This window comes from Urtica dioica, chromosome 8 (genome assembly GCF_054948205.1).
Source record: "Urtica dioica subsp. dioica isolate 48M chromosome 8, U.dioica_male_clone48M_v1_H2, whole genome shotgun sequence".
NCBI classification, from domain to species: domain Eukaryota; kingdom Viridiplantae; phylum Streptophyta; class Magnoliopsida; order Rosales; family Urticaceae; genus Urtica; species Urtica dioica.
In genome coordinates this window covers 8,164,838-8,190,206 of record NC_142763.1, presented here as the reverse complement: position 1 = coordinate 8,190,206, position 25,369 = coordinate 8,164,838, and the positions used below count along the sequence as shown (strand labels likewise).

At 40.8% G+C, this 25,369-nt stretch overlaps 1 protein-coding gene and 1 pseudogene across 1 annotated transcript; both read left to right on the top strand.

The window, feature by feature from the left end:
• Nucleotides 1-2,341: 2,341 nt before the first annotated feature.
• LOC149387804 (pentatricopeptide repeat-containing protein At5g39680 pseudogene) lies at nt 2,342-4,364 on the top strand (annotated as a pseudogene).
• Nucleotides 4,365-8,894: 4,530 nt separating this feature from the next.
• Nucleotides 8,895-24,832, top strand: LOC149387803 (uncharacterized). The gene is made up of 16 exons (XM_089624126.1): nt 8,895-9,338; nt 9,813-14,769; nt 14,858-15,046; nt 15,426-15,540; nt 15,889-16,942; nt 17,191-17,638; nt 17,942-17,995; nt 18,091-20,947; nt 21,037-21,150; nt 21,363-21,493; nt 22,135-22,227; nt 22,424-22,687; nt 22,790-23,585; nt 23,756-23,831; nt 23,921-24,162; nt 24,233-24,832. Exons 1-15 carry the CDS (start codon nt 9,088-9,090, stop codon nt 24,018-24,020), a joined length of 11,499 nt encoding a protein of 3,832 aa, XP_089480252.1. The 5' UTR covers nt 8,895-9,087; the 3' UTR covers nt 24,021-24,162; nt 24,233-24,832.
• Nucleotides 24,833-25,369: the final 537 nt, after the last annotated feature.

The following is a 25,369-nucleotide window of genomic DNA, read 5'->3' as shown; positions in this document are numbered from 1 at the left end:
ACACCACACACATACACAACATACATAAACACACACCACACACATAAACACACACACACACATACCTAAACACGCCGAGCTGAGAGACTTGATCTTGGCTGAGAGACTCACGGCCGGACTTCGACGGGTCGCGCGAGGAAGAGCGAGGCTTCAACCTGGACAAATGGAGATAGGGCTCAAATTAGATCATCCTTCAAGTGGTATTCTTCTTAATCTTACAGTTTTTAATTCTTGTTCAATTTTCTTGAGGGTTGAAATTACATCTATTCATAATCTCAAAGCTAAACATGACTTCACTGATTATTCAAAAAAAAAAAAAACTAATTTTTGTGTAAAAACCATGCTACTTTAGTTAAAAAGTGCATTTTTTTTTTTACCAATTAGGCTGTTAAGCTATTTTTTTTTTGGAAAAGTCGATTAAAATAAACAGAACATAGTTACGATCCATATTTAGTCCCAAATATATGGTTTCGTCCCTGCGCGCATATATTTCATTCTAATTCCATGGCAGTAGAAAAAAAAGATATAGTAAGATATTTGATTTTTGAGCTGAAGCTATGATTTGTTTTTTGTGAAAAAAAAAGAAGAAGCTATGATTTGTTTGTCCTCATGCTGTCCGATTGTACTCTGATTCATCACTGTCTTCTAATGAATGAAGCACAAGAGCAAGTACTGGAATCATTTGCTGAATTGTTGTCAAATTCAAGAATTATGGAGGCTCTAAAAAAACAAACACCACACACATAAACACACACCGGTACATAAACACACACCACACGGCCGGGAACACACATAAACGAACACACACACACACATACCTGAGAGACTCACGGCCGGACTTCTTGGCTGAGGCTTCGACGGGTCGCGCCGGTTCAGACCGAGTCTGGCGCGAGGAAGAGCGACGCCGGCCGGTTCAGATCGAGTCTGGCGCGAGGAAGGAGCGGTCCGAGGCTGAGAAGTGGTGGCGGTCGGAGGCTGAGAGAGAGAGCGGTGGCGGTCGGAGGCTGGGAAGAGAGAGAGAGAGAGAGAGCGGTGGCGGTCGAAGAGAGAGAGAGAGCGCGGTGGAAGAGAGAGAGAGAGAGCGGTGGCGGTCGGAGGCGGTCGGTGGCGGCGACAGGGGTGGGAGAGAAGAGAAATCGGGGAGAGAGAGTTTTTTTTTAGGTTTGGCTCGGATAAAATGAAAACCCGAGCGGCTGTATAATTTATACAGAGTTTTGAATTTGGGTGCGACTTTATCGCACCCATTGGCACCTTTGGGTGCGACTTTGTCGCACCCAATGACCTGTTTTAGTGGTTTCGGGTGCGACTTTGTCGCACCCATTGACATTTTCTAAATAAAGGGGGAAGTTTTGGCCGCCGAAAATTTTAGATCATGTAGGTGCGACTAAGTCGCACCCAATAGTGTCACCACACTTTTGGGTGCGACTAGTCGCACCCAAAGTAAAAAAATTTCGCGAAAATTTTCCAGCGCTTTATTGATTTTTGGGTCCGACTATTCGCACCTGAAAGTCTTATTGGTGCGACTTTTAGGTGCGAATAGTCGCACCCAAAAGTCATCCGCACCGGAAAACTGTTTTTGTAGTAGTGGTAGTTGAGAAACCTGTGGGGTTTCATTGAGAGTGGCGATATGAGAATGATAACGAGTTTCTGAGAGAGAGAGAGAAAGAGAGCTTCTGGAACTGTAAGAATGGCGAAGGGTTTAAGTTTAGGTTTTGCCGCGAGTCCGTTGAACTTAAATTTAATTAATGAAAAAAAAGTATATAAATAATCGTTTTTAATGGGTACTTTGGGTATTAGAGTATATAAATAATCAGAAAAACTTCGCAAATATATATTTGAATATAGTAATTTCTAGAATATTTCATACTTTTAAATCTTTTATAGTTTATTTTTATTTTATATTTTATATTTTCTATAACATTTCGTAATTATTTCTTTATTTTATTTCATAACCGTTTTATTTTATTTTATACTTTATTTTTTATAATGATTTATTAATTTTTTAACTATTTTGTCATTTTAATTGAAATTATAATATTTTATACTGAAATGGTAAAAGAATCTCAAAAAAGTATTTAAATATATGAAGAATTGAATTTTTTTAAAATGTATTACAGGTATTTTACATTCAAGAAATATTTTCTGTTAATCACATTCAAATTAAATTTATTCTTAACCAAAAATCATAAAAAAAAAAACAAAAAAAACAAAAAAACAAAAAACAAAATTTCAGAACTTGACATCACAAGTAGCTCATACTGTCAATGCTCAAGGTCAAAACCCACTTAGTCCATGGTCCACCCAAGACCCAACCAAAAACGAATGTGGTTTTATGGTCTCAATGACAAAGGCCTTCTCTATTGAGGACCCAGTTAGGCTGCTGAAACTAGCCGCTGACACCAAAAACCTTCGGGCAGGGAAACAAATCCACGCCCATCTAGTCGTCACGACTCAACAAACCTCGAGCAGAACCAACAACGTGATTCCGACGAACTCGCTAATCAACCTCTACGCGAAATGCGGCCGAGTTTCACCAGCACGTGAAGTCCGGGTTGGTGTTTCACCAGCACGTGAAGAACTCGCCTGTTCACATGTATACGAAGTGCTCGGACTTGGGAGAGGCTATGAGCATTTTCGCTGCGGTCCCGGGTTTCGATGTCTTCTCTTACAACTCGGTGGTTAGTGGGTTAGTTGAAAACGGGCGTTTAAACGAAGCCGTTGGTGCGTTGAGGACGATGGTCAGCGAGCATGTAAAGTGGGACAGTGTTACTTACGTCACAAGTTTTGGGGTTTGCTCTGATCTTAGAAGCCTTAGATTGGGCCGGGAAGTTCACTGCAGGCTCTTCAAGGATGGCGTCGAGTGCGATGCTTTTGTCGAAGGTTCGATCATGGACATGTATGGAAAGTGTGGTAAACTCGCGTACGCATCGAAAGTCTTCGAGCGCTCTAGGATTCGAAACGTCGTGTCGTGGAATATGACCATGGCCGCGTCTTTCCAAAGCAGTTACTTCGAGGAAGCTCTCAGCCTATTCGTCAAAATGAGGGAAGATGGTTTCGGTCCGAAAGAGTATACTTTCTCCGTGGCGTTGAACTCGAGCGCGTCTCTGTCAGCGCTGAGGCACGGAGCTACGTTACACGCTTACGTAGAGAAAACGGGCTTTTCCGATCACGTCATCGTCGCGAACGCATTGATCAACATGTACTCGAAGAGCGGGGACATCGAAGCGGCGAACCGGGCGTTCTCGCTGATGACGTGTCGAGAAACCGTCACGTGGAACATCATGATATCCGGGTACGCGCATCACGGCCTCGGGAAGGAAGCTCTGGACTTGTTCCGCGACATGATGGGCTCCGAAGAGCGTCCGAACTACGTGACGTTCGTCACGGTCCTCTCGGCGTGCGCTGCGCTCATCTCGGCCTAGTCCAACAAGGCCTCGATTACCTCACCAGTGTCATGAAGCGGTTCGGGGTCGAGCCGGGCGTGGAACACCACACGTGCATCGTGGGTCTTCTCGGCCGGGCCGGTCGGCTCGAAGAAGCCGAGGACTACATGAGATCGGCAGCGGTCGAGTGGGACGTGACCGCCTGGCGAACCATGCTCAACGCCTGTTACCTCCACCGCGACTACAGTCACGGCAGACGGGTCGCCGGGATCGTAGTCAAAATGGACCCGAATGACGTCGGAACGTACGTGCTTCTCTCGAACATGTACGCGTTGGGCAAGGAATGGGACGGGGTCGTGAATATCCGGAGGCTAATGAGGCAAAAGAACGTGAAGAAGGAGCGGGTGTGAGCTGGGTCGAGGTGAAAGGGACGACCCACGTGTTTGTTTCGGAGGACGATTCTCATCCGGAGTGTAGAGAGATACGCGAGAAAGTGAGGGAATTGATGGCCGGGATTAGGCCGTTAGGGTACGTGCCTGATATCTCTTCTGTGTTGCATGACGTGGAAGACGAGCAGAAAGAAGATTACATTAGCTATCACAGCGAGACGCTCGCCGTCGCATACGGCCTCATGAAGAGTCCCATGGGAGCGCCGATTCGAGTCATCAAAAATATCAGGATGTGCGAAGATTGCCACTCTGCAGTGAAGTTGATCTCGAAGCTCACCGACAGATTGATAATCGTAAGAGATACAAATCGTTTTCATCATTTTAAAGATGGTGTATGTTCGTGTGCAGATTATTGGTGATAGTTTACTGGAATTTATTTAGAGAGAGCCAAAAAAAGGGGCCTTTGACCGATTATTGGTGCAGATTATTGGCTTTTGACAGATTTCGAAAAGTCAAGGAAATATAGAGCCTTTATTGCAGATTATACTCTTGTTCAAATTGGGCTGGTATTTCATTGTGACACAAATTCAAGTATGAAAGAGCAGTTCATATATTTTTTGCAAGTTACACATGAGGAAAAATTGAATAAAAAAGAGAAAAATAAAATCAAAATCAACAAAAATATCCTCCACGAACTTGAAAAACTCGTGGAGATCAATCTTTCTATCGAGATTCGCATCTCAGCCTTCTTGATCATCCTACTGCTAAATATCTGATCCTTGTTTCAGCCTAAACAAACAAAGCACTCTCTGCTACTCCGTACGGCAAATCGCCACCAGAACCTGGATCAACGACACGGAGATCAATCAATAATCGTGAATTGAATTATATGGATATTGTAACATAATTATTTTCTCTTGTTCTGTAGAATCTTCTGGACACATAAGTCTCTCAATATATATTAAGGCAGTCTGAAACATACAAAGACCAACCCAAAGGCTCTCCATTGAATTCCCACCAAGCTATCAAAATTAGGGAAATTGATCTTCTACTCATACTTCCAGGAAAATCCAAATTTGTTCTGGAAAATACTGTCTTGCTGATCAAATTTGAAGTAACATGCAGTCGCGGATCCAGACTTTGAGAAGAGGGGGGCCAAAAATTGAATTTAGGCTGAAAAAAAAAAAATTAACCCCGAAAATTGGGGCTTAGGGGGGCCCAGGCCACCTGAAGCTTGAACCTGGGTCCGCCCCTGGTAACATGTACGCAATCTTTCCTGAAACGTTCCTAAAATACTCTCAAATTTCTTCAAAACGCACGTACACTCCATAAGCTCAGACTTAAAAAAAATCCAAAAAGAAATCTACTTAAACGTCAATTCTAACTTAACTTAATCAGTCGTCTTCAAGCATATACCTAGAGTTACACAATCTCATGCCACGGCGGCGATAGGTTGTTTGAGAGATTTTCCGGCGAAGTCCTCGGGGTTGTAGACGACGGTGATGTAGAGAGTGCAGCTAGGGCAGCGAAGGATCTCCTCGCCGATACGGAGATCGTCCATGGTGATCTGAAGAGGTCGCTGCACGGGCACGGGTACGTGTAAGAACGGAGCTCCTCGTTCCACTCCATATCTTCGATCTCCATGTCGTCGTATGACATTTTTTTTCTTCTTCTTCTTCTTCTTCAAAGCCCTGTTTCGTTCTTCCGAGGCTAGTCTATGCGTTTTATACCGTAGAATTTCTTTTAATATAATTTTTTTTTAGGAGAAAATAAATATAATAAAGAAAAAATGGCTTGAAGTAGCCAATTCAAACTATGGCTTTTGCAAAATAGCCATAGTTTCATTAGGTTAGGCAAAATAGCCAATTCAAAAATTCTTCCCCAAAAATCCCAAACAAAACACGGTCCTCACACAATTTCCCCAAACAGAACACGTTCGATCGTGGCTGATGAAGAGGCGGCTCCGACGGAGCCCGATGGTACAGCGGCTGCTCCGGCGGCGGCGGAAGAGGGTGCTCCGACGGCGGCCAAACAGCGCGGCGAGGCTGCTGTGGATGAGGGGCTGCCGTCGAATCCACTCCTGAATCCCCGTCGATCTCCTCGCCTCCGCCGCCGTGACGGAGAGTCCGACATGAGGTAAGATCTGTGCGATTGCGGTGACTGGAATGGGGTCGGAGAAGAAGCAGGTCAGAGAAGGTCTAGGATTAAATTTTAGGGCTGAATAAAATCCCTGGATTAAATTAATCCTGCTTGGATTAAATTTAATCCTGCCTGGATTAAATTTAATCTTGCCTGGATTAATCGCAACTTGACTATTTTGCTTATACTTGATAAACTTTGGCTATTTTATAAATTCTTAAGTTCTATTTGGCAATTTAGCCGCTAGACCCTATAATAAATAAATGTTCGTCTTTTACATATTAGTTGAACACTTTTTTTTTACCAATCAGTCGAAGACTTAAAAAAAACCAATTAGTCGAAGACTTTAAAAAAGTCTGTTTGAAATCCACAAATATGAGAGAAAATAAAAATTTGAAAGAAAATAAAAATGATAAAAAAAATGCATAAGAGAATCAAAATTGTTTGTTGTATTTGGAAGTGATGAAAAATACAAGAGAAAAAAAAATGAGAATCCGTGATACTTGAATTTTTTTATTAATTGGACCTAAAAATTAATTAGGTATCAAGATTAGACCTCATTTTTTTAAAAATATCTAAATATTGACTTTTTAACCAAAAGTGGACAAAATTATCTCTCTAACCAATATTTGAAAATTTAAGTCTATCCCTCTCATTCACTCTCTCTCACTAGATTTCTCTCTCTCTCTCTCTCAACCCCAAAAAAATTCTCGTTTGGAAGTGATGAAAAATACAAGAGAAAAAAAAATGAGAATCCCTGATACTTAATTTTTTTATTAATTGGACCTAAAAATTAATTAGGTATCAAGATTAGACCTCATTTTTTAAAAATATCTAAATATGGACTTTTTAACCAAAAGTGGACAAAATTACCTCTCTAACCAATATTTGAAAATTTTAGTCTATCCCTCTTATTCACTCTCTCTCACTAGATTTATCTCTCACTCTCTCTCTCAACCCCAAAAAAATTATCGTACGATTCCATACGATATTGTACGACGAAATACGACGTGATACGATAGAACATCTTCGAGATCCGGCGGTGGTGGAGGCCCAAAATCCCGAGCTCTCAAAACGACGAAAAAGGTGAGTTTTTCAACGATTTCTTATTAAATCTCATTGGATATAGTTAGAATAGGTATTAGGAGTTAGTATTTATAATTTGTGTTGATTTGGGCTGATTTGAGAAGGATTTTGAAAGTTAGGGTTTGAAATTGGGGATAAAATATGATAGATACGATGAACTTAATGAAACGTATGATGTTGTACGATATGATACGATGTCATACGATGAAATTGATATGTATGTACGATCCCATCAAAAAATTGGTCGTACGATGCTGTACGATGTCATACGATGCCATATGATATCATACGATGTTGTACGATACTATACAATAAGTTGCAATTCTTACTATTTTTAGGACAATTTGAAGTTCATTTACAACTTGCCTTTCTCGGGCCGTATCATACGGTGGGACTGGTATCTTGAAGATCGTAAGAAAGAGATTTGACGATCTTCAGATCAAAGATCGAATTGTTGGGATTCCGTTCGAGCAGTTTTTTTTACGGAAACTGAAGACAATTTCTCTCTGATGCTCGTACACACTCTTCTACAACGTAAGATCGAGACAACGACACGTGGAGAGATACAGTTTGGATTAGGCGGTAAACGAGTGAGATTCGGACGCCTTGAATACTCCTTAATCTGTGGGTTGAGTTATGAAGACGGTCCGTCCAAGAAATAACAAGAGCAGCGCACGAGCGATAGGTTGATCACCGAGCACCAGAATGGAGTGGCTGGTTGCAAGTTAATTGCATTGGTAACGACGTTCAACATTTTTCAGAATCCGGACGATACATTGAAGCTTGGTCTCTGTTTATTTGCATTGGGCTATCTACTAGGGCAGCCAACCAATAAAGTAATCGAAGAAAAGTGGTAAAAATTTATGTTGAAGACCTGTTGTTCTTCTTCAAGATTCCATGGGGAAATATCAGCTGGTCTGAGACATATTCCAGCCTCTCGATCAACTTGAAGCACTATCATGGGGCGTTGCTGAAGAAGTAGAAGAAAAAGCCGAATGTGGCTCAAAAAGATGTCAAATACACGTTGACAGGTAATTTGCATACCCTTCATTATTGGGCATACGAGGCTATCCCAGAGATCGGGATGAGATTCGGTTCAAGCCATGGTATTCGAGCGCCTAAGATGCATTCATGGTCTAGCAATGTTGTCATTATGGGCAAAGACATCGAGACCTGTTGAATAAGAAAAACGGTAACTTCTTTTAACTTTTTAAAAAATTATGTCACTAACTTTGAAATATGATTAATTTTTTGGTTTTGTAGTTTGGCGTTCTTCAGATGCTGAAACCACGGGCAGCAGAGAAAGAATTTTTCACTTTGCTCGAGACGCAGACGAGCAAATGTCTATATCCGTTAGACGTCGAGTGAGATGAAGCGACGATGCCGCATACTATTGATGAAGAAATCGACCTAGTAGTGTCTGTCGCGGAGGAGGCCGATGTCCTCGGATTTGATGAAGATTCAGACGAAAAACATGTTTCAGACACTTCATGTCTTTCTCGTCCAAGAGCTTTTCGTCCCAAAGCAACTGCTCGTCCTGAAGCTTTTCCTCATCCCGAAGTTTTCGAGTATCCCGCTCCCGAAACGGTCGCTCGTCCCAAAGATCCCTAGCCGTTTGTAATAATGCGGGAAATGTGGAAAAAACTAAGGAAATCACAGGGGATGATCTTATATGCATTTAATAAAAAACGGCCGTACAATAGAGAGAATTAGGTAAGATCACGTATAAATATATTTAATATAAATTTAATTTTTACTTTACACACTGGTTTTGGAGCACAATTTCTAACAAACCTTCACCGCTTAGCTTAGTGAAACAATTTTTTATTTTGCTTCAAACTAGTAAAAAGGAATTGCCATATATAAATAGTTATTCCCATAGAATTCATTTATTTCGACCAAAAAAAAAAAAAGAAGAAGAAGTATAGAAACTGGTTTTGTAAAAAAAAAAAGTACAGAAACTGGAGGGAAGTGTTTGGAGACTTCGGAGAACTGAAGAGCCAAAATAAAAAAAGAACAGTGATTACCAAGCGCATGAGAAATCGAAGCAGCAGTAATGGTGGAGAAGCCGTGATTGTGTGACGACGGCGATGCAAGGGCTCCACCACATTCACCACCGGCAGCAGCTGGCCGGACTCCTCACCGCCGCGCTGCCCAAGGACGACTCGGCTCCGCCGTCCTCCTCGGCGGCGGCGAAATCGAACTCTGAAGACGACGAATCGACCAGAATCGCCGCCGTGGAATCTCTCCGCCGCGCGATTGTGTTCCCGCACGACGCGATCCTCGTCTCCCACTCCGCCTCTTTCCTCGCCCATGGATTCTCTCAGCTTCTCTCCGACAAGTAATGTTCGGCCTCTCTCCTAGGGTTTCATTCTTCTATTTGGAACGGACTTCGGTTTTTGAATCTATAGTTCACTACTGTCTTGTTTTTCATGGAATTAAGTAATGCTTTTTTTACTTTGGTAGTCGACTAGCTTCCCCGAATATAATTCAGTTTCGTTTTGCAAGTTGTTTTCAAATATTTTTTTATCATCGATATTCTGTTGATATGTTGTTAAGGCCTTAGCTAGCTAAACTTAGGCAAGATTCCGCCGGATTAGGAAGTTTTTGCTCATATTCAGGATGATAAAGTGCACAATCTTAACCCGATTGTATTATGCGTAATAATTTGAGATCGTCCTTAGGATTCAGAGATTAAACTAGTAATTCTTCGTTACAATAGGAAGATATAAGATCACAAGGACTTTTACAATTTTTTTTTTTTTTTTAGTGTTTTTTTTTGCTTCATCGAAATTCATTGGAATACAAATTTCAGGTCAGATGGAGTGCGACAGGCAGCTGCTACAGCATATGGTGCTCTTTGTGCTATGCTTTGTTCGATGCCTGCGACTCCAAATGCAAGACAAAACCATGCTTTGATTGTGAGTTTAGTCGATCGTTTTTTTGGTTGGGCGTTGCCGTTACTGAACAATGCCATCGCCGATGACACGTCAGCGGAGTTGGCGTTGAATAGCCTGCGCGAGTTTCTCAGTGTTGGAAATGTCAGCACTATCGAGAGGTTTGTTTTGCCGATTCTCAAAGCGTGCCAATTCCTACTCGAGGACGAGAGGACCTCATTGAGTCTCTTGCCCCAACTTCTGGGTGTTTTGACTCTAGTTTCCTTGAGGTTTTCTAGGACCTTCCAACCGCACTTTCTTGACATTGTGGATCTCCTTTTAGGGTGGGCATTGGTACCCGACCTAAATGAACTGGATAGGCAAATCATTATGGATGGTTTCTTACAGTTTCAGAAGCACTGGGTGGGTAACTTGCAATTTTCACTCGGGTTGCTCTCGAAGTTTGTGGGCGACATGGATGCATTGCTTCAAGATGGAAGTCCTGGAACGCCACAACAGTTTCGAAGGTTGCTCGCTCTCCTATCTTGTTTTACGTCTGTTTTGCAGTCCACTGCTTCTGGGTTATTGGAAATTAATTTATTGGAACAGATAATTGAGCCACTCAGCAGAATGGTTCCTCGCTTGTTGGGATGCTTGTCTATGGTAGGACAGAAATTCAGGTGGTCGGAGTGGATTGGGGATTCGTGGAAGTGCTTAACTCTTATGGCGGAAATACTGTGCGAGAGATTTTCCAGTTTTTATATTTCTACGCTTGGGATCTTATTCCACAGCTTGGAAATGAACTCTACCACCCCATCATCGAAGGCCCGGAAGATTACATCATTCCAGGTTCACGGGGTTCTAAAAACAAACCTCCAGTTATTGTCACTGCAAAAGTTTGGTCTTTTTCCATCAGCTGTGCAGAAAATATTGCAGTTTGATGCTCCGATTTCTCAACTGCGTTTACATCCGAATCATTTGGTTACTGGTAGTTCTGCTGCTACGTATATTTTTTTGCTTCAGCATGCAACTGATGAAGTTGTGCATCAAGCTGTGACTTCGTTGAGTGAAGAGTTGGAATTACTGAAGGGTATGCTTACAGAACGTCTGGGATATGTGGACGGACCAAAGGGTATTGCAAGTCATAAATCCTACTCAAATTTGGAACTGAATGCACTGATCAGATTCGATTTGAAAGTTTTGCTGTCATGCGTTATACTGGACGGAGGAATTAATTTGATTGTCCAGCCAGATGTTGCAAAATTGTATGTTAACAGGTCTGGGAAATTGATATCGTATATCATTGAGAAATTAAATCCTTTTAATTTACCCATTCAGTCCTCCGTAGAGCTGCAAGTCTGTATACTTGGGACTTTGGACAAGTTGTCCGAAGTTGAATTCTTGAGCAAGTACTATTTAAGAAAGCAAAGGACTGATCAACCTGCCGGAGAAGTCGGCGCTGAAAATATTGTCGTCAACAATATCTCAAGAAACGAACACTTAGCTATAATCATTGAGCATCTACGAAATTACGGTCTTCTTTTTGAGAAAGCTCTCCAGGCTTCTTCCCCTCTCCCTGTTAAACTAGTAACTCTATCTTGGATCCAGAGATTTTGCGAGACGGTTATTTCTGTTTACAAGAAGTCAAACCTGAAAAGCTATTTTGATGAGGCCTTTGGGTGTGCCGGGAGTATTACGAATATACTTTTCTCAGTTTTGCGTGCTGCATCGGACAGGGAACCAAAAGTGAGGTCGCGTGTTGCAATAGTTTTGAAGCTGCTACTTCAGGCAAGGCTTGTACATCCTCTGTACTTTTATCCGTTGACTGAAGTGATCCTAGAAAAACTTGGTGACCCAGATAGCGAGATAAAAAATACATATACGAGGCTGCTTGCTCAGGTTCTGCCTACAACAATGTATACTTGCGGGCTTCATGACTATGGTACATCCAGTTTGTCAAGGCCCGACATTCTTAGAAGCTTCCACTGGAAACAAGTTTTTGCTATGAAGCAGCTGCCTCAACAACTTCATGCACAACAACTGGTTTCCATATTGAGTTACATTTCACAAAGATGGAAGGTTCCTCTTTCCTCCTGGATTCAGCGTCTAGTTCATACTTGTATGAGTTCGAAAAACTCCGTCTCCAATCAACTTGACGAAGCAGGAAATGTTGGTGCCGGCGTTATCTGTTTTGATATGAAAGTGGATGACGATTTTCTTGAAAAAAGTTGCTCGGTTAATAATCTAGCCGGTGCTTGGTGGGCTATACATGAGGCAGCTAGGTATTGTATATCTATGCGTCTTCGGACTAACCTTGGTGGGCCAACCCAGACTTTTGCAGCTTTAGAGAGAATGCTCTTGGACATTGCACACGTTCTGCAGCTTGATAGTGTGCAAAATGATGGGAATTTAAGTATGATAGGGTCTTCTGGTGCACATCTACTGCCAATGAGGCTGTTGTTAGATTTTGTTGAGACCTTAAAGAAAAATGTATATAATGCTTATGAGGGTTCTGTCGTTTTACCGTTGACTGTTCGTTCAAGTTCCTTGTTCTTTCGAGCCAACAAAAAAGTCTGCGAGGAGTGGTTTTCTCGAATATGTGAACCAATGATGAGTGCTGGGCTGGCTCTTCAGTGTCATGATGCTACGATCCGTTATTGCGCACTGCGCTTACAGGAACTCGGGAATCTTGTGACTTCAGCTCTGAAGGAAAAATCTAGGGCTCAACTAGCTGATCAGATGCATAATATCAGAAACAGATATTCTTCAGACGTATTAAGGGTTTTGCGTCACATGGCATTGGCTCTTAGCAAAACTCGTGAATCAGAGGCGTTAAGTGGCCTACAACATTGGGCTTCCATGACATTCTCTTCCTTGTTTGAGGAGGACCAGTTCAACGTTAATGGCAAAATAATGGGGCCCTTCTCATGGGTCGATGGACTTGTTTACCAGGCTAATTGTCAATATGAAAAGGCCGCTGCCTGCTTTTCTCTTTTGCTACAAAATGAGGAATCACTCAGTTATATGGGATCTGATGGTGTGCAGTTTGTCATTGCTCGTATGATTGAGAGCTATACTGCCGTTTGTGACTGGAAGTCTCTGGAATCATGGCTTGTAGATTTACAAGAGCTTCGTGCTAAGCATGCTGGGAAAAGTTACTCTGGTGCTCTAACCACGACTGGGAATGAAATTAACGCAATTCATGCATTGGCACGCTACGACGAGGGTGATTTTCAAGCTGCATGGTCATGCCTTGATTTGACTCCTAAAAGTAGCAATGAGCTCACACTTGATCCAAAGCTAGCCATGCATAGGAGTGAGCAAATCCTTTTACAGGCAATGCTTTTGCAAAAGGAGGGAACAGAAGAAAAAGTTCCTCAGGAATTGCAGAAGGCCAGATCAATGCTCGAGGAAATGATGGCTGTTCTGCCTCTCGATGGGTTAAGGGAGGCTGCTAATTATTCTGTCCAGTTGCATTGCATATATGCATTTGAAGACAGTTGTAAGCTTGTTGACACTCAAGATAGATCTGAACGACTTCCATCGATACTAAGTTCTTATCTCCAATCTATGCAATCCCCATCAAGTATAATTTATGAAGATTGTAATCAGTGGTTAAAAGTTCTGCGAGTTTATCAAACCATTTTACCCACTTCTCCAGTTACGCTAAAACTCTGTGTGGATCTTTTGAGTTTAGCCCGTAAAAAGAGCAACCTTATGTTGGCCGTTCGTCTAAAGAAATATCTTACAGATCACATACCAAGTTGCTCTGATGAAGGATATTGTGGTTTCCTTGTTTCAAACTTGAAGTTTGAGGAAATCATGCTGATGCAATCTGAAAATAAATTTGAAGATGCTCTTACAAGCCTTTGGTCATTTATGCAACCAAGTTTAGCTTCTTCAACACCGATCTCTGCCAAACCTGATGAATTATTCCTGAAGGCTAAGGCATGTTTGAAACTCTCACGCTGGTTGAGACAGAGTTATTCTGATCCACGGCTCCATCAAGTTCTTCCCAAGATGCTTTCATATTTTGAGACTTGTTTTAATGGAGACGGATCCCCCTTCGGTGATGAAAACATAAATGGTAGCCTAGCTGTCATTCTTGAAGAAATGGTTGGTACCGCCACAAAATTGTCAACTCAGTTGTGTCCCACCATGGGAAAGTCATGGATTTCTTATGCTACTTGGTGTTTTAGACAAGCCAGAGACTCTCTTTTCAATACTCCAGATATAGTCCTCCAGAAATGCTTGTTTTCTCCTGTCCTCACTCCGGAAGTTGTACCTGAGAGATTTAAATTAACGGAAGATGAGATCGTTAAAGTAGAATCACTGATTTCGCAGCGCTTGGAGAGCAAGTTTGTGCAGCACACCGCGAGCTCTGAAGATGAACAAGGAGAGGCGAGCTTATCTCTTAATTCTGCAGAAGACTTGGTGAAGGCCAACCTCGTTAAGGCTCTGGTACAACAAATAGTAAACATTATCGAAGCTTTAGCTGGAGCCCCTGGTGTAGAAAATTCAAGTGATGGAAGCTTGTCTGCTACTTTAGTCTCTCAGTTAAAAAAATGCTTCGAGCTTACAACTTTTGGCCTTAAGGAATCAGAGATACTGTCTATAATTGATGATTTGGTTCTAGTTTGGTGGTCATTGAGGAGAAGAAGAGTGTCTCTTTTTGGACATGCGGCTCATGGCTTCATTCAATACCTTTCTTTTTCATCTGCCAAGACTAGTGATGATCAATTATCAGGGTATGAGTGTGAGTCTTTGAAACAAAAAACTGGTAGCTATACCCTGAAGGCAACACTGTACATATTGCATATTCTTCTCAATTATGGGTTGGAGTTGAAAGAATCACTGGACCCAGCTCTTTCAGCAACTCCGTTGCCACCGTGGCAGGTGAAATAGTGTTTTGTTGCTAATCATCACCTCATAACTATATATAGTGTAAAATCAGTACTGTTTACTAAGATTCTTTATTTTGCAGGAAGTTACGCCACAGCTGTTTGCACGACTAACTTCTCATCCCGAGAAAGTGGTTCGGCATCAGTTGGAGAGCTTAGTTATGATGCTGGCCAAACAATCTCCATCGTCAATTGTATACCCAACTCTTGTTGATGTGAATGCAAATCCGGAAAATCCTCCTCAGGAACTTCAACACATATTGAACTGTTTGGTAATGGGGAAGTTTTTTCATTGATTGTTTTACACTGCTGTCTTATTGTCTTGCAGCCCCTTTCGCTGACTCATAACTTGATCAATACATTCCCAAATTGTCTTGCCAAGTTGTTTGTGCTATTTTTTTTTTTTTTTTAAACGAACATTTTATTTGACTAAATTCAGGGATTACTAGCCTTAAGTTGTTTGTGCTATTAATAATGAATAATCACCTTGTCACATGGAAAATAGTGATGTCTAAGTATATTTGGTATATGTCATTGAAATTTCAAATTGTAGTTAACTTAGAAGTACCCAGCGAAAGCTCAATTTGAAAATTTGATAATCTGATAAAGAACTTACCAGTTTTAATTTGTAACTCTCTCTTTAACTTGCAGAAAGAACTTTATCCGAGATTGGTTCAGGATGTTCAACTTATGATAAATGAGTTAGAAAATGCTACCGTTCTTTGGGAGGAGCTGTGGCTTGGCACACTTCAGGATCTGCACTTAGGTAAACTTATTATTTCTTGTGCATGTGTGTTCTTGATTTGCCAATCTGTTTGACTTGTCTTTTTTATGAGTCAAATTGGAATATATATTTGACCTTTCTCATTAAATAAAATAAAACATTATGGATTTACATTACACTTTTGTTTTTCGTCGAAGTCATTTTCCAGAAGAAAATGTATTTCCTATATTATTTTTCTTTCATTACGAACTTAATAGATGGGATTCGTATTTCAGTCCTTTGAATAGACAGTTATCAATGTTTCATTGTTGGTTTTTACATGCTTATTTAATAATATTTCCATTTTTTTTTTACAAAACATAGCATATGCCTGATACTAATTTATTTCAGATGTGATGAGGCGCATAAATCTATTGAAAGAAGAAGCTGCAAGAATCGCAGAGAACTTCACTCTCAGCCAAAGCGAAAAAAGTAAGATTAGTGCTGCCAAGTACTCTGCTATGATGGCTCCAATCGTAGTGGCCTTAGAGCGCCGACTGGCTTCTACATCTCGGAATCCCGAAACACCGCATGAATTCTGGTTTCACAAGGAGTATAGAGAGCAACTGAAATCTGCGATCACGACCTTCAAATCTCCACCTACTTCTGCTGCGGCACTTGGTGAGGTGTGGCGATCATTTGACAGTATTGCTTCGTCCATGTTATCTCATCAGCGGAAATCATCAATTTCTCTAAGAGAAATTGCTCCCCGACTCTCTACAGTATCATCTGCCAATGTTCCAATTCCCGGACTAGAGATTCGCGACACGGTATCCGAATCCGACATAAGTGGTGCTAATTTTCAGGGAATTGTCACAATCTCTTCTTTCTTGGAGCAAGTGGAAATCTTGCCAACCAAAACTAGGCCTAAGAAACTTGTTATATTGGGTTCTGATGGTCAAAAGTACACATATCTGCTGAAAGGAAGGGAAGATTTGCGCCTTGATGCGAGGATCATGCAGTTGTTGCATGCCATTAACTGTTTTTTGCGTTCATCTTCTGGAACTCGCGGTCAATCTCTTGGGTTACGCTATTATTCTGTGACTCCAATTAGTGGGCGTGCTGGTCTTATTCAGTGGGTTGACAATGTGGTCAGTATATACAGTGTCTTTAAATCTTGGCAAAGCCGCCAGCAAATGACCCAGCCCCCAACAATGGGTGACAGCAATTCAAACACTCCTGTTGCTCCACCTGTTCCGAGACCGAGTGACATGTTTTACGGTAAAATCATTCCCGCGCTCAAAGAGAAAGGTATAAGAAGAGTTATATCACGAAGGGACTGGCCTCATGATGTTAAGCGCAAAGTTCTTCTTGATCTAATGAAGGAGACGCCAAGACAACTGCTTCATCAAGAACTATGGTGTGCTAGTGAAGGTTTTAAAGCCTTCAGCTCAAAACTCAAAAGGTATTTCTGAGAGACTGACATAGCTTTTGTGATTTTTATTCCTTGAATGATAACGAGGATGTTGATTCGTTGAGTGTAGGCTCTGTCCTATCCTCTATAGCAAAACCTGTATTTGGTGTCGTAATTGAAAGGTTTCTCCCTGTATTAGAAAAATATGACTGCAAACTTGGTGTTATGTACTATACATGCATAATATTTATAAAAGCGAAGTATTGATCATTAAAATGACGAGCCTTCATGTTTTATAGGTATTCTGGAAGTGTTGCTGCTATGAGCATGGTGGGCCACATTCTTGGCTTGGGGGATAGGCACTTGGATAACATACTTGTGGATTTCTGCAGTGGGGATATTGTCCATATTGATTATAATGTTTGTTTTGATAAAGGGCAAAGACTTAAGGTTCCAGAGATTGTTCCTTTCCGTCTTACCCACACGATTGAAGCTGCGCTAGGATTGACAGGAATAGAAGGTAGCTTTAGGGAAAATTGCGAAGCAGTGATAAGTGTTTTGAGGAAGAACAAAGACATACTCTTGATGTTGCTCGAAGTATTTGTGTGGGATCCACTTGTAGAATGGACTCGTGGAGATTTCCATGATGATGCTGCGATTGGTGGCGAAGAAAGAAAGGGCATGGAGTTGGCAGTCAGCCTGAGTTTATTTGCATCACGAGTGCAGGAAATCCGTGTTCCTGTACAGGTATTCTAGAACCTCCTGATCATCGATTATCTTATCATTATTTCCCATTCTGAATAAATATATATGGCGCAAATAGCCACTAAATTGCTTACTCTGTCACGCTTTTGCCACTTTAACTGAGTGACTTTTGAATTCTTTAAAAATTCAAATGTTGAACCTCTAACCTATGATAATGTGCTCAGAATTCAAAAGTTGAGTAGCAAAGGGCAACTGTTTAGTTTCATACACCTCTTCAGCAGATTTCCAGGAACATATTTGGAGGTTTAATATATACCCTACATTTTTTTTTTTTATGATTTCCAGGAACATCACGATCTTCTGTTGACTACCCTTCCGGATGTTGAATCTGCCCTTGAGGTAAAGAACTAACACCATTCCTGCTTTCACAATGTAACAGTTTCTTTTGTTTTGTTTCTTGTTTTTCTTTTCTGACTTATTATAAACTTGTACAGAGGTTTGCCGACGTTCTAAATCAATATGAAATGGCTTCTGGTCTCTATTATCAAGTTGACCAAGAAAGATCTAACCTGATACTGCACGAGGCATCTGCGAAATCAATTGTCACTGAAGCAACTAGTTATTCGGAAAAAATTCGAGCGTCCTATGAAATTCTTTCCCGAGAATTCGCTCAAGCAAAGACTGTAGTTGCCGAGAAAGCTCAAGAAGCAGCAACGTGGATTGAGCAACATGGAAGGATCCTTGAAGCTTTACGCAACAATTTACTTCCGGAAACAAACATCCTCGTGGATTTGAGTGGCAAACGAGAAGCTTTGTCCCTTTCATCGGCTGTCCTTGCCGCGGGGGTCCCATTGACGATTGTTCCTGAGCCCACACAAGCACAATGCCATGATATAGACAGGGAAGTTTCTGAAATGGTGTCTGAACTGGATGCTGGACTCTCATCTTGCGTAGCAGCTCTTCAAGTATATTCTTTGGCCTTGCAAAGAATTCTCCCTCTGAATTACCATACAACCAGTTCAGTTCATGGCTGGGCACAAGTTTTGCAGCTATCTACTGGTGCCCTTTCTTCAGATATTCTCGCTTTTGCAAGAAGAGAGGCCGCTGAGCTAATTGCCAAACTTCAAGGGGTTAATCTTGATTCTGTTACACAGAGTCATAATGATCTGTGCCTTCAAATGGAGAATTGTGCTATGGAGATACAGAGACGTGAAGGAGAGTGCTCTGAGTTAGAAAACTCTGTTAGCTTTGAGACTGAATTAAAAGCCAAGGACCGTCTCTTGTCCGCTTTTATAAAATACATGCAGTCGGCTGATCTTGCAAAGAAAGAAGATGGTATTCCTCCGCTTCAGTCTGGACAATCTAAACATGACTGCACAAAAGATAATACATTGAGAGAGGAAATGGAGGAGAAGAAGGAGAAAGTTCTTTGTGTTCTTAATCTAGTTGTCACTGCGCTATATGATGATGTCAGGCTTAAGTTGCTTGACATTATCAGGAATTCTGCTGGAGGAAGAGATGTAAATCTGAGGTGGCAATATGATTTCAATAAGAGTTTCTGTGAGTTTGAAGAGCAAGTCGAGAAGTGCTTGGTTGTAACAGAGTTTGTCAAGGAGGTGCGGCAGTTGATTGGTGTTCCTGATCGTGATACAGATAAAGAAAATCCAGAATTTCATCCCGAACAAAATTGGGCTGCAATATTTAAAACCAGTTTATTGTCCTGCAAGAACATTATAGAACAAATAACTGAAGCTGTTCTCCCAGATGTAATGAAATCAGCTTTTTCGTCGAATTCAGAAATCATGGATGCATTTGGATCGATTTCTCAACTTCGGGGTTCAACCGATTCAGCACTAGAGCAGGTTGTAGAGATTAAGATGGACAGGTCATCACTTGCTGAACTGGAACAAAACTATTATATTAAGGTTGGCCTCATTACCGAGCAGCAATTGGCCCTTGAAGAAGAAGCTGTCAAAAGCCGGGATCATTTGTCTTGGGAAGAAGCAGAGGAGCTTGCCTCGAAAGAAGAAGCATGTAGAGTAGAGCTTAACCAGCTTCATCGATTGTGGAACCAGAGAGATGCACAAGCTTCATCTCTTATTAAGAAAGAAGTGGATGTAAAGAATGCCTTAGTTATGTCTGCCCGTCACTTTCAGTCTCTCATTGGCACGAAGGATGAACAAGGGCAACATGCCTTGGGAAACAAGGCACTGTTAAGCACCCTAGTTGAACCCTTTTGTGAACTTGAATCTATCGATGGAGTTTTCTCTTCAATTGGGAGTTCTTTTTCTTCCCAGTCAAATGAGATTTCTGAAATTACAAATTTGTTGAGTTTTGGGCACCCGATATCTGATTATATTTGGAAGTTGGGAAGCTTTTTAAATGGCCAATCTTTCTTTCTTTGGAAAATTGTGGTGGTTGACTCCTTTCTTGATTCGTGCTTACATGAGATATCTTCATCGTTGGATAAGAATATTGGGTTTGGTCAACTTTTCTCTCTGCTAAAGAGGAAGCTCAAGATGCAACTTCAAGAGCATATCGGTAAATACTTGAAAGACCGAGTTGCTCCTACTCTGCTGGCCTGCCTAGATAAAGAAAAAGAACATTTGAAGGAACTGACTGAGGCAACAAAAGAACCTGCTCTTCGTGAAGTTAAAAAAGATTCGGGGGTTGTTACGAGGGTGCAACATATGCTTGAGGAATACTGTAACGCACATGAAACGGCAAGGGCAGCCAGGTCAGCCTCTTCTCAAATGAAAAAGCAAGTGAAAGAGCTCAGGGAACTTCTTCACAAGACCGGCCTAGAGATTGTTATGTTGGAGTGGATGCATGATACTTTGACTCCTTTGCAAAACAGTAGATTTCTATTTCAGAAGTTCCTTGGTAGCAATGATAGTCTATATTCAGCTGTTTTAAGTCTGAGCAGGCCTAAATTTTTGGAAACTATAAAATCAGCTATTTCAAAGATAGCCAGGTCGTTGGAGTGTTTGCAAGCTTGTGAACAAAATTCTCTTACTGCGGAAGGTCAACTTGAGAGAGCAATGAGTTGGGCATGTGGTGGGCCAAGCTCCAGTGCAACGGGAAATTCTTCAAGCAAAACTTCTGGGATTCCTCCTGAATTCCATGATCATCTCATGACGCGACGAAAGCTGCTTTGGGATGCCAGAGAAAAGGCATCAGAGGTTGTAAAAATTTCCATGTCATCGTTGGAGTTTGAAGCATCCAGAGAAGGAATCTTTTGGTTTCCCGGGGAGATGTTCCCCTTCAGGGCTAGTGGCGATGCAAGAATATGGCAGCAAGCTTACTTAAATGCACTTAAAAGATTGGATATCGCTTTCCATTCTTTCTCACGTGAGATTACTTTGGCCAGCTACATTCATATTTTCTAATTACTGCAAACAAATGATTGACGATGTACTATTTTCGTTTGTTTACATTAGGTACTGAACAAGAGTGGAAACTTGCACAAAGTACCGTGGAGGCTGCATCAAATAACTTATATGCTGCAACCAATGAACTTCGAACCGCTTCTCTCAAAGCAAAGCAATCTTCCGGTACCGTCTTGTTCTCGTTATCAATATATTGCGTTCACGCCCTGTTAAAATAATCTAGTAAATTATTACATTTGTGCTGATACATGCACACCATTAATACTAGTGATACACTTGCCTTCCATACTCACACACGCAAGTGCACAAAAGCCACTGCCACCTTGAAATATAACACACAGGCGATATTCTGAATGCATGTCTCCTGTCTTTTACAGATGGTTTACAAAGCACCATTATTGCAATGAGGGACATTGCATATGAAACCAGTGTGGCATTAGCTGCATATGGTCGTGCGTCGAAAGGCCATACTGCTCTAACTTCTGAATGCGGTTCCATGCTTGAAGAGGTACATGTACTGAATTTATTGAGAAGTTTCTTTGTGTGATCCTTGTATGTAATTTAACAATTAGGACCTGTCTGCACTGTATGTATGATGTTTATGCTCTTATTACGCTGTATTTATTGATCAATTAGAAAACATGATTTGCATAAATTTCTGCATTTGAATCTGAATTTAACTTGGGATGATACTAGACAAAAAATGTATCATACAAGTGTGCTCTATATTCTTACTTTATTTAGGGATCGGCCAATTTCCTGTGTAATTGATTATATATTATCCCGTTTATGCTTCTATATTCTGTTAATAAAATCCTCTTATATATATTGGTAATGGGGAAGCTTTCATTCCCGTAGTGTACTTTGTCCATCGTGTGTTTGTCTGCATGAGGACTATAATCAGTAGGGACTTGGAATCTTTGATTCTTTTTTATTTCTTTATATACTACCAATTGCTAGGTGGGTACCTAGGTATTTAGTAGGAATCGAACTCAGGACCTCTTGGATATAAACCAAAGGCCTGACCACTAGACCAACAACAATTCGGTTGGAATCTGTGATTCTTTGTTGGCTACCCTTTCAATTTTGTTGTCAGTTCCAACAGAGATGGGATGTGATGGTTGCTAAACATATTATTTATATCTTCAGGTCTTGGCCATAACTGAAGATCTACATGATGTTCATAGTTTGGGAAAAGAAGCAGCTGGAGTACACCATTCTCTTATGGAAAATCTTTCCAAGGTTTTATGACTTATTTTCTTCTTATTTATGTGTGTATGTGGGTTCGGTTGCATGAATCATACATGTTTTTTTTTCTTCCATAAAGTAATTCTAGAGTGCCAGAACTATATTTGATCAGTAACTAACCATGTATCTTTTGTGAATGTTGGCTCGATCACGCATGACTATGGAGTCTGAAAATTGAATGTTTTGACAGGGAAACTCAATCCTTCTTCCACTTGAAACAGCGTTGTCCAAAGATGTAGGTGCTATGACCGAAGCTTTGGCTCGGGAAAGAGAGATGGGGATATCTTCTATCCATGGACAAGCCATTTACCAGTCTTATAGTTTGAATATTAACGAGGCTTCTCAAAATTTAAAGCCATTGGTACCATTGGTTACTGCCTCTGTAAAGGGACTCCATTCCCTTTTGACCAGGCTTGCGCAATCAGCAAGTTTCCATGCTGGAACTCTTCATAAAGTACAGTCTTAATCTGGACCAAATTTTCTATGTGCCGCTATGTTTCAGTTTAGCACTGTACTAATACCAATCTTGCGTATGTTTGGTCCTCATATTTGACAGGCTCTTGAAGGGCTTGGAGAAAGCGTTGAAGTGAAATCAGAAGAAATTAGTCTGCCAAGATCAGATATTGGTGTTGATGTTGCTGAGTTTAATAACAAAGAGTTGGGTAACTTCTCTCAATCAAATAGTGAGGATTTAAAAGATCTTGCAGTTGCCAGACTTTCTTTGAGCGATAATGGGTGGCTGTCTCCGCCAGATAGTATCTGCAGTAGTGGCTCGGAATCTGACATTATGCCGAACGGAACGAGTTTGCCAGACAGCTATAGTGATCCGATTGAAGATAGAGAAGAATTTTCTCAAGAGACTACAAGCAGAGAAGATTCAGCTTTTCAAACTTCTGGTCATATTTCTCAATCTGACGATCAAGTAATTTTACACGCTGGACTGGTAGAGTCTAATATCATAGAGACAAATGATTTTTGTGCCCGTCCTTCTAACTTGGCGACTAATCAACCAAAGGGAGATTTTTCACAAGACTCTACAAGCAGAGAGGCGTCGGGTTTCCAAAAATCTGCTCCTATGTCTCAGACTAACAGTCAAGAACATGTAGAGTCTTGTGTAACAGAGCCAGATGATCTATGTGAGAGTTCTGTTTACTCGGTGACTGATCAACCAAGCGAATTACTGGAATCTCTGGTACAATCCACAACTGATAAATCCGCTTCTGATGCTCTGCAAGCTTTGAATAGGAAATCAGATAAGTCTGGTAGTAGAGATGAAATATCTCAAGTTAACAAGGTAAAACCTAAAGAAGAAGAGCATGAGGCTATAAATGCTGGTGGGCGAGTAGGCAGAGGTACGTTTTGAATATTTTTTTTATCGATGTTTCATATTTCGATTACGCTCTGCTCGTAGGGGAAAAATAATGATAATAATTGCATAGTGAAGGAAATAAAATAGAATCGTGATAATTTTAGATACATGACAATTAGTATCTTTCATGTTAATCGCTTGGTTTTTATCTAGGAAAAAATCCGTATGCTTTATCGGTCTTGAGGCGAATCGAGAAGAAGATAGATGGTCGAGATATTTCTGACAGCAGGCATACTTTCTTCACAGATGTCTTTTCTTTCTTCTTTTGTTCTTCGTAATTTTCTACGTATTGACTATTTTTATGCATTGCATTTCCAGAGAGATTAGCATCCCAGAGCAGGTTGATTATCTGCTCAAGCAAGCCACAAGCATAGACAATCTTTGTAGCATGTACGAAGGTTGGACTCCGTGGATCTAAAATCACTTCGCGAACGGTGTTCAATCATCGTTTAAAAGACCTTTTTCGGTTCATCACTGCGTAAAAATTGTTCACTCACTCGGGCTTTGGAGCTCGGAAAAGGAAAGCTCAGACCTTTCCCCGCAAAAGGTTTTGCAGTTCGGTACGCCAATTGTCTCGTAAATCGATTTTTCATAATTCGGGTCTGTGTCTTATTTTGCCCCGCCTCGCAGCTCGCGGCCATATCGGAGAGAGAGAGAGAGAGAGAGAGAGAGAGAGAGAGAGAGTGCTCAACTTCAGAATCGCAGCACAAGTGCTCTCTATTTGCTCGTTGAGCGTGTCACACTTGGCTTCCTCGGCTGAAATAGCATTGTGTCACAGACTATATCATAGCTTAATCTTGGAGCTCTTTAACACTCTAATTATGGGGCGATAAACTCATACCTGCTCGGTAATGAGCTTGGAAAAACCTTTCAAGTATTGTCGTCTCTACAATGGTGGAGGAAGAGTCTTTCAGTTTCTGACCGAGATTTTCACTTTCAAGTTCCAACACCGAAGCTTCTATGTGTACGACCTTGGATCATGCATTATCAATAAGGACGGATATTGAAAAGCTTCAAGTTCAGAGGATGTAGTTCATCTTTGTTTAGTCTATAGTTTAAGTTGATTTTTATGCTTTTGTTGTTTGACCAGATCTTTAATGGAATATGTAGAAAAATTAAAATCACTATTTTGGTGATGTATTTCACTTCCGCCATCATATTTAGCATCTAGTAACTCATTTCTGATTGTAAGTAGTGGTATTTAAATATGCAATTCGCCATTTTATTTTATGTGCCTTTCTATTCTGTAGAAGAACATGACCCGAGTAGAAAGAAAAAAAAAACAGTTAATAATATAGCACAAGCAAATGCATTGTTGATAATAAAGCACAAACAAATGCCTAAAGATAGAAATAAATCTCCGTACCAAGCCATAGCTGAAGATATTATTAATGTGGATAAAAATGGTACGTTAATTAGATTTTATTAGTCTGTGACTTGAGTGTGAAATGTGAATATTCTGTATGACGCCAGGTAAAATTTCTAGACTTAGAGTGTGAAATGTGAATATGAGATATGACTAGCCAGGTAAAATTTCAAGAACAAATGCTATTGGAATGTGAATATGAGATATGACTAGCCAGGTGAAATTTCAAGAACAAATGCTAGTGGAAAATAAATATATCAACCTCTAATACCGCCAACAATCACTTGGGAAAGAAATTTACCGTTAGCCCTAACACAATGGCGGAGCTGGTTTTTTGTTATATTATTATTTTGTTTTTTTTCCAACAGCCTGATTATATACATCGGAACTGATAAGATTTT

Excerpts from the sequence above, each read along its gene's own strand:
- LOC149387803 (XM_089624126.1), top strand. The coding sequence starts at position 9,088 with ATGCAAGGGCTCCACCACATTCACCACCGGCAGCAGCTGGCCGGACTC. Across the intron at positions 17,996-18,090 it reads ATGTTGAATCTGCCCTTGAG|AGGTTTGCCGACGTTCTAAA; the intron begins GTAAAGAACTAA and ends AAACTTGTACAG. Across the intron at positions 22,228-22,423 it reads TTATGGAAAATCTTTCCAAG|GGAAACTCAATCCTTCTTCC; the intron begins GTTTTATGACTT and ends ATGTTTTGACAG.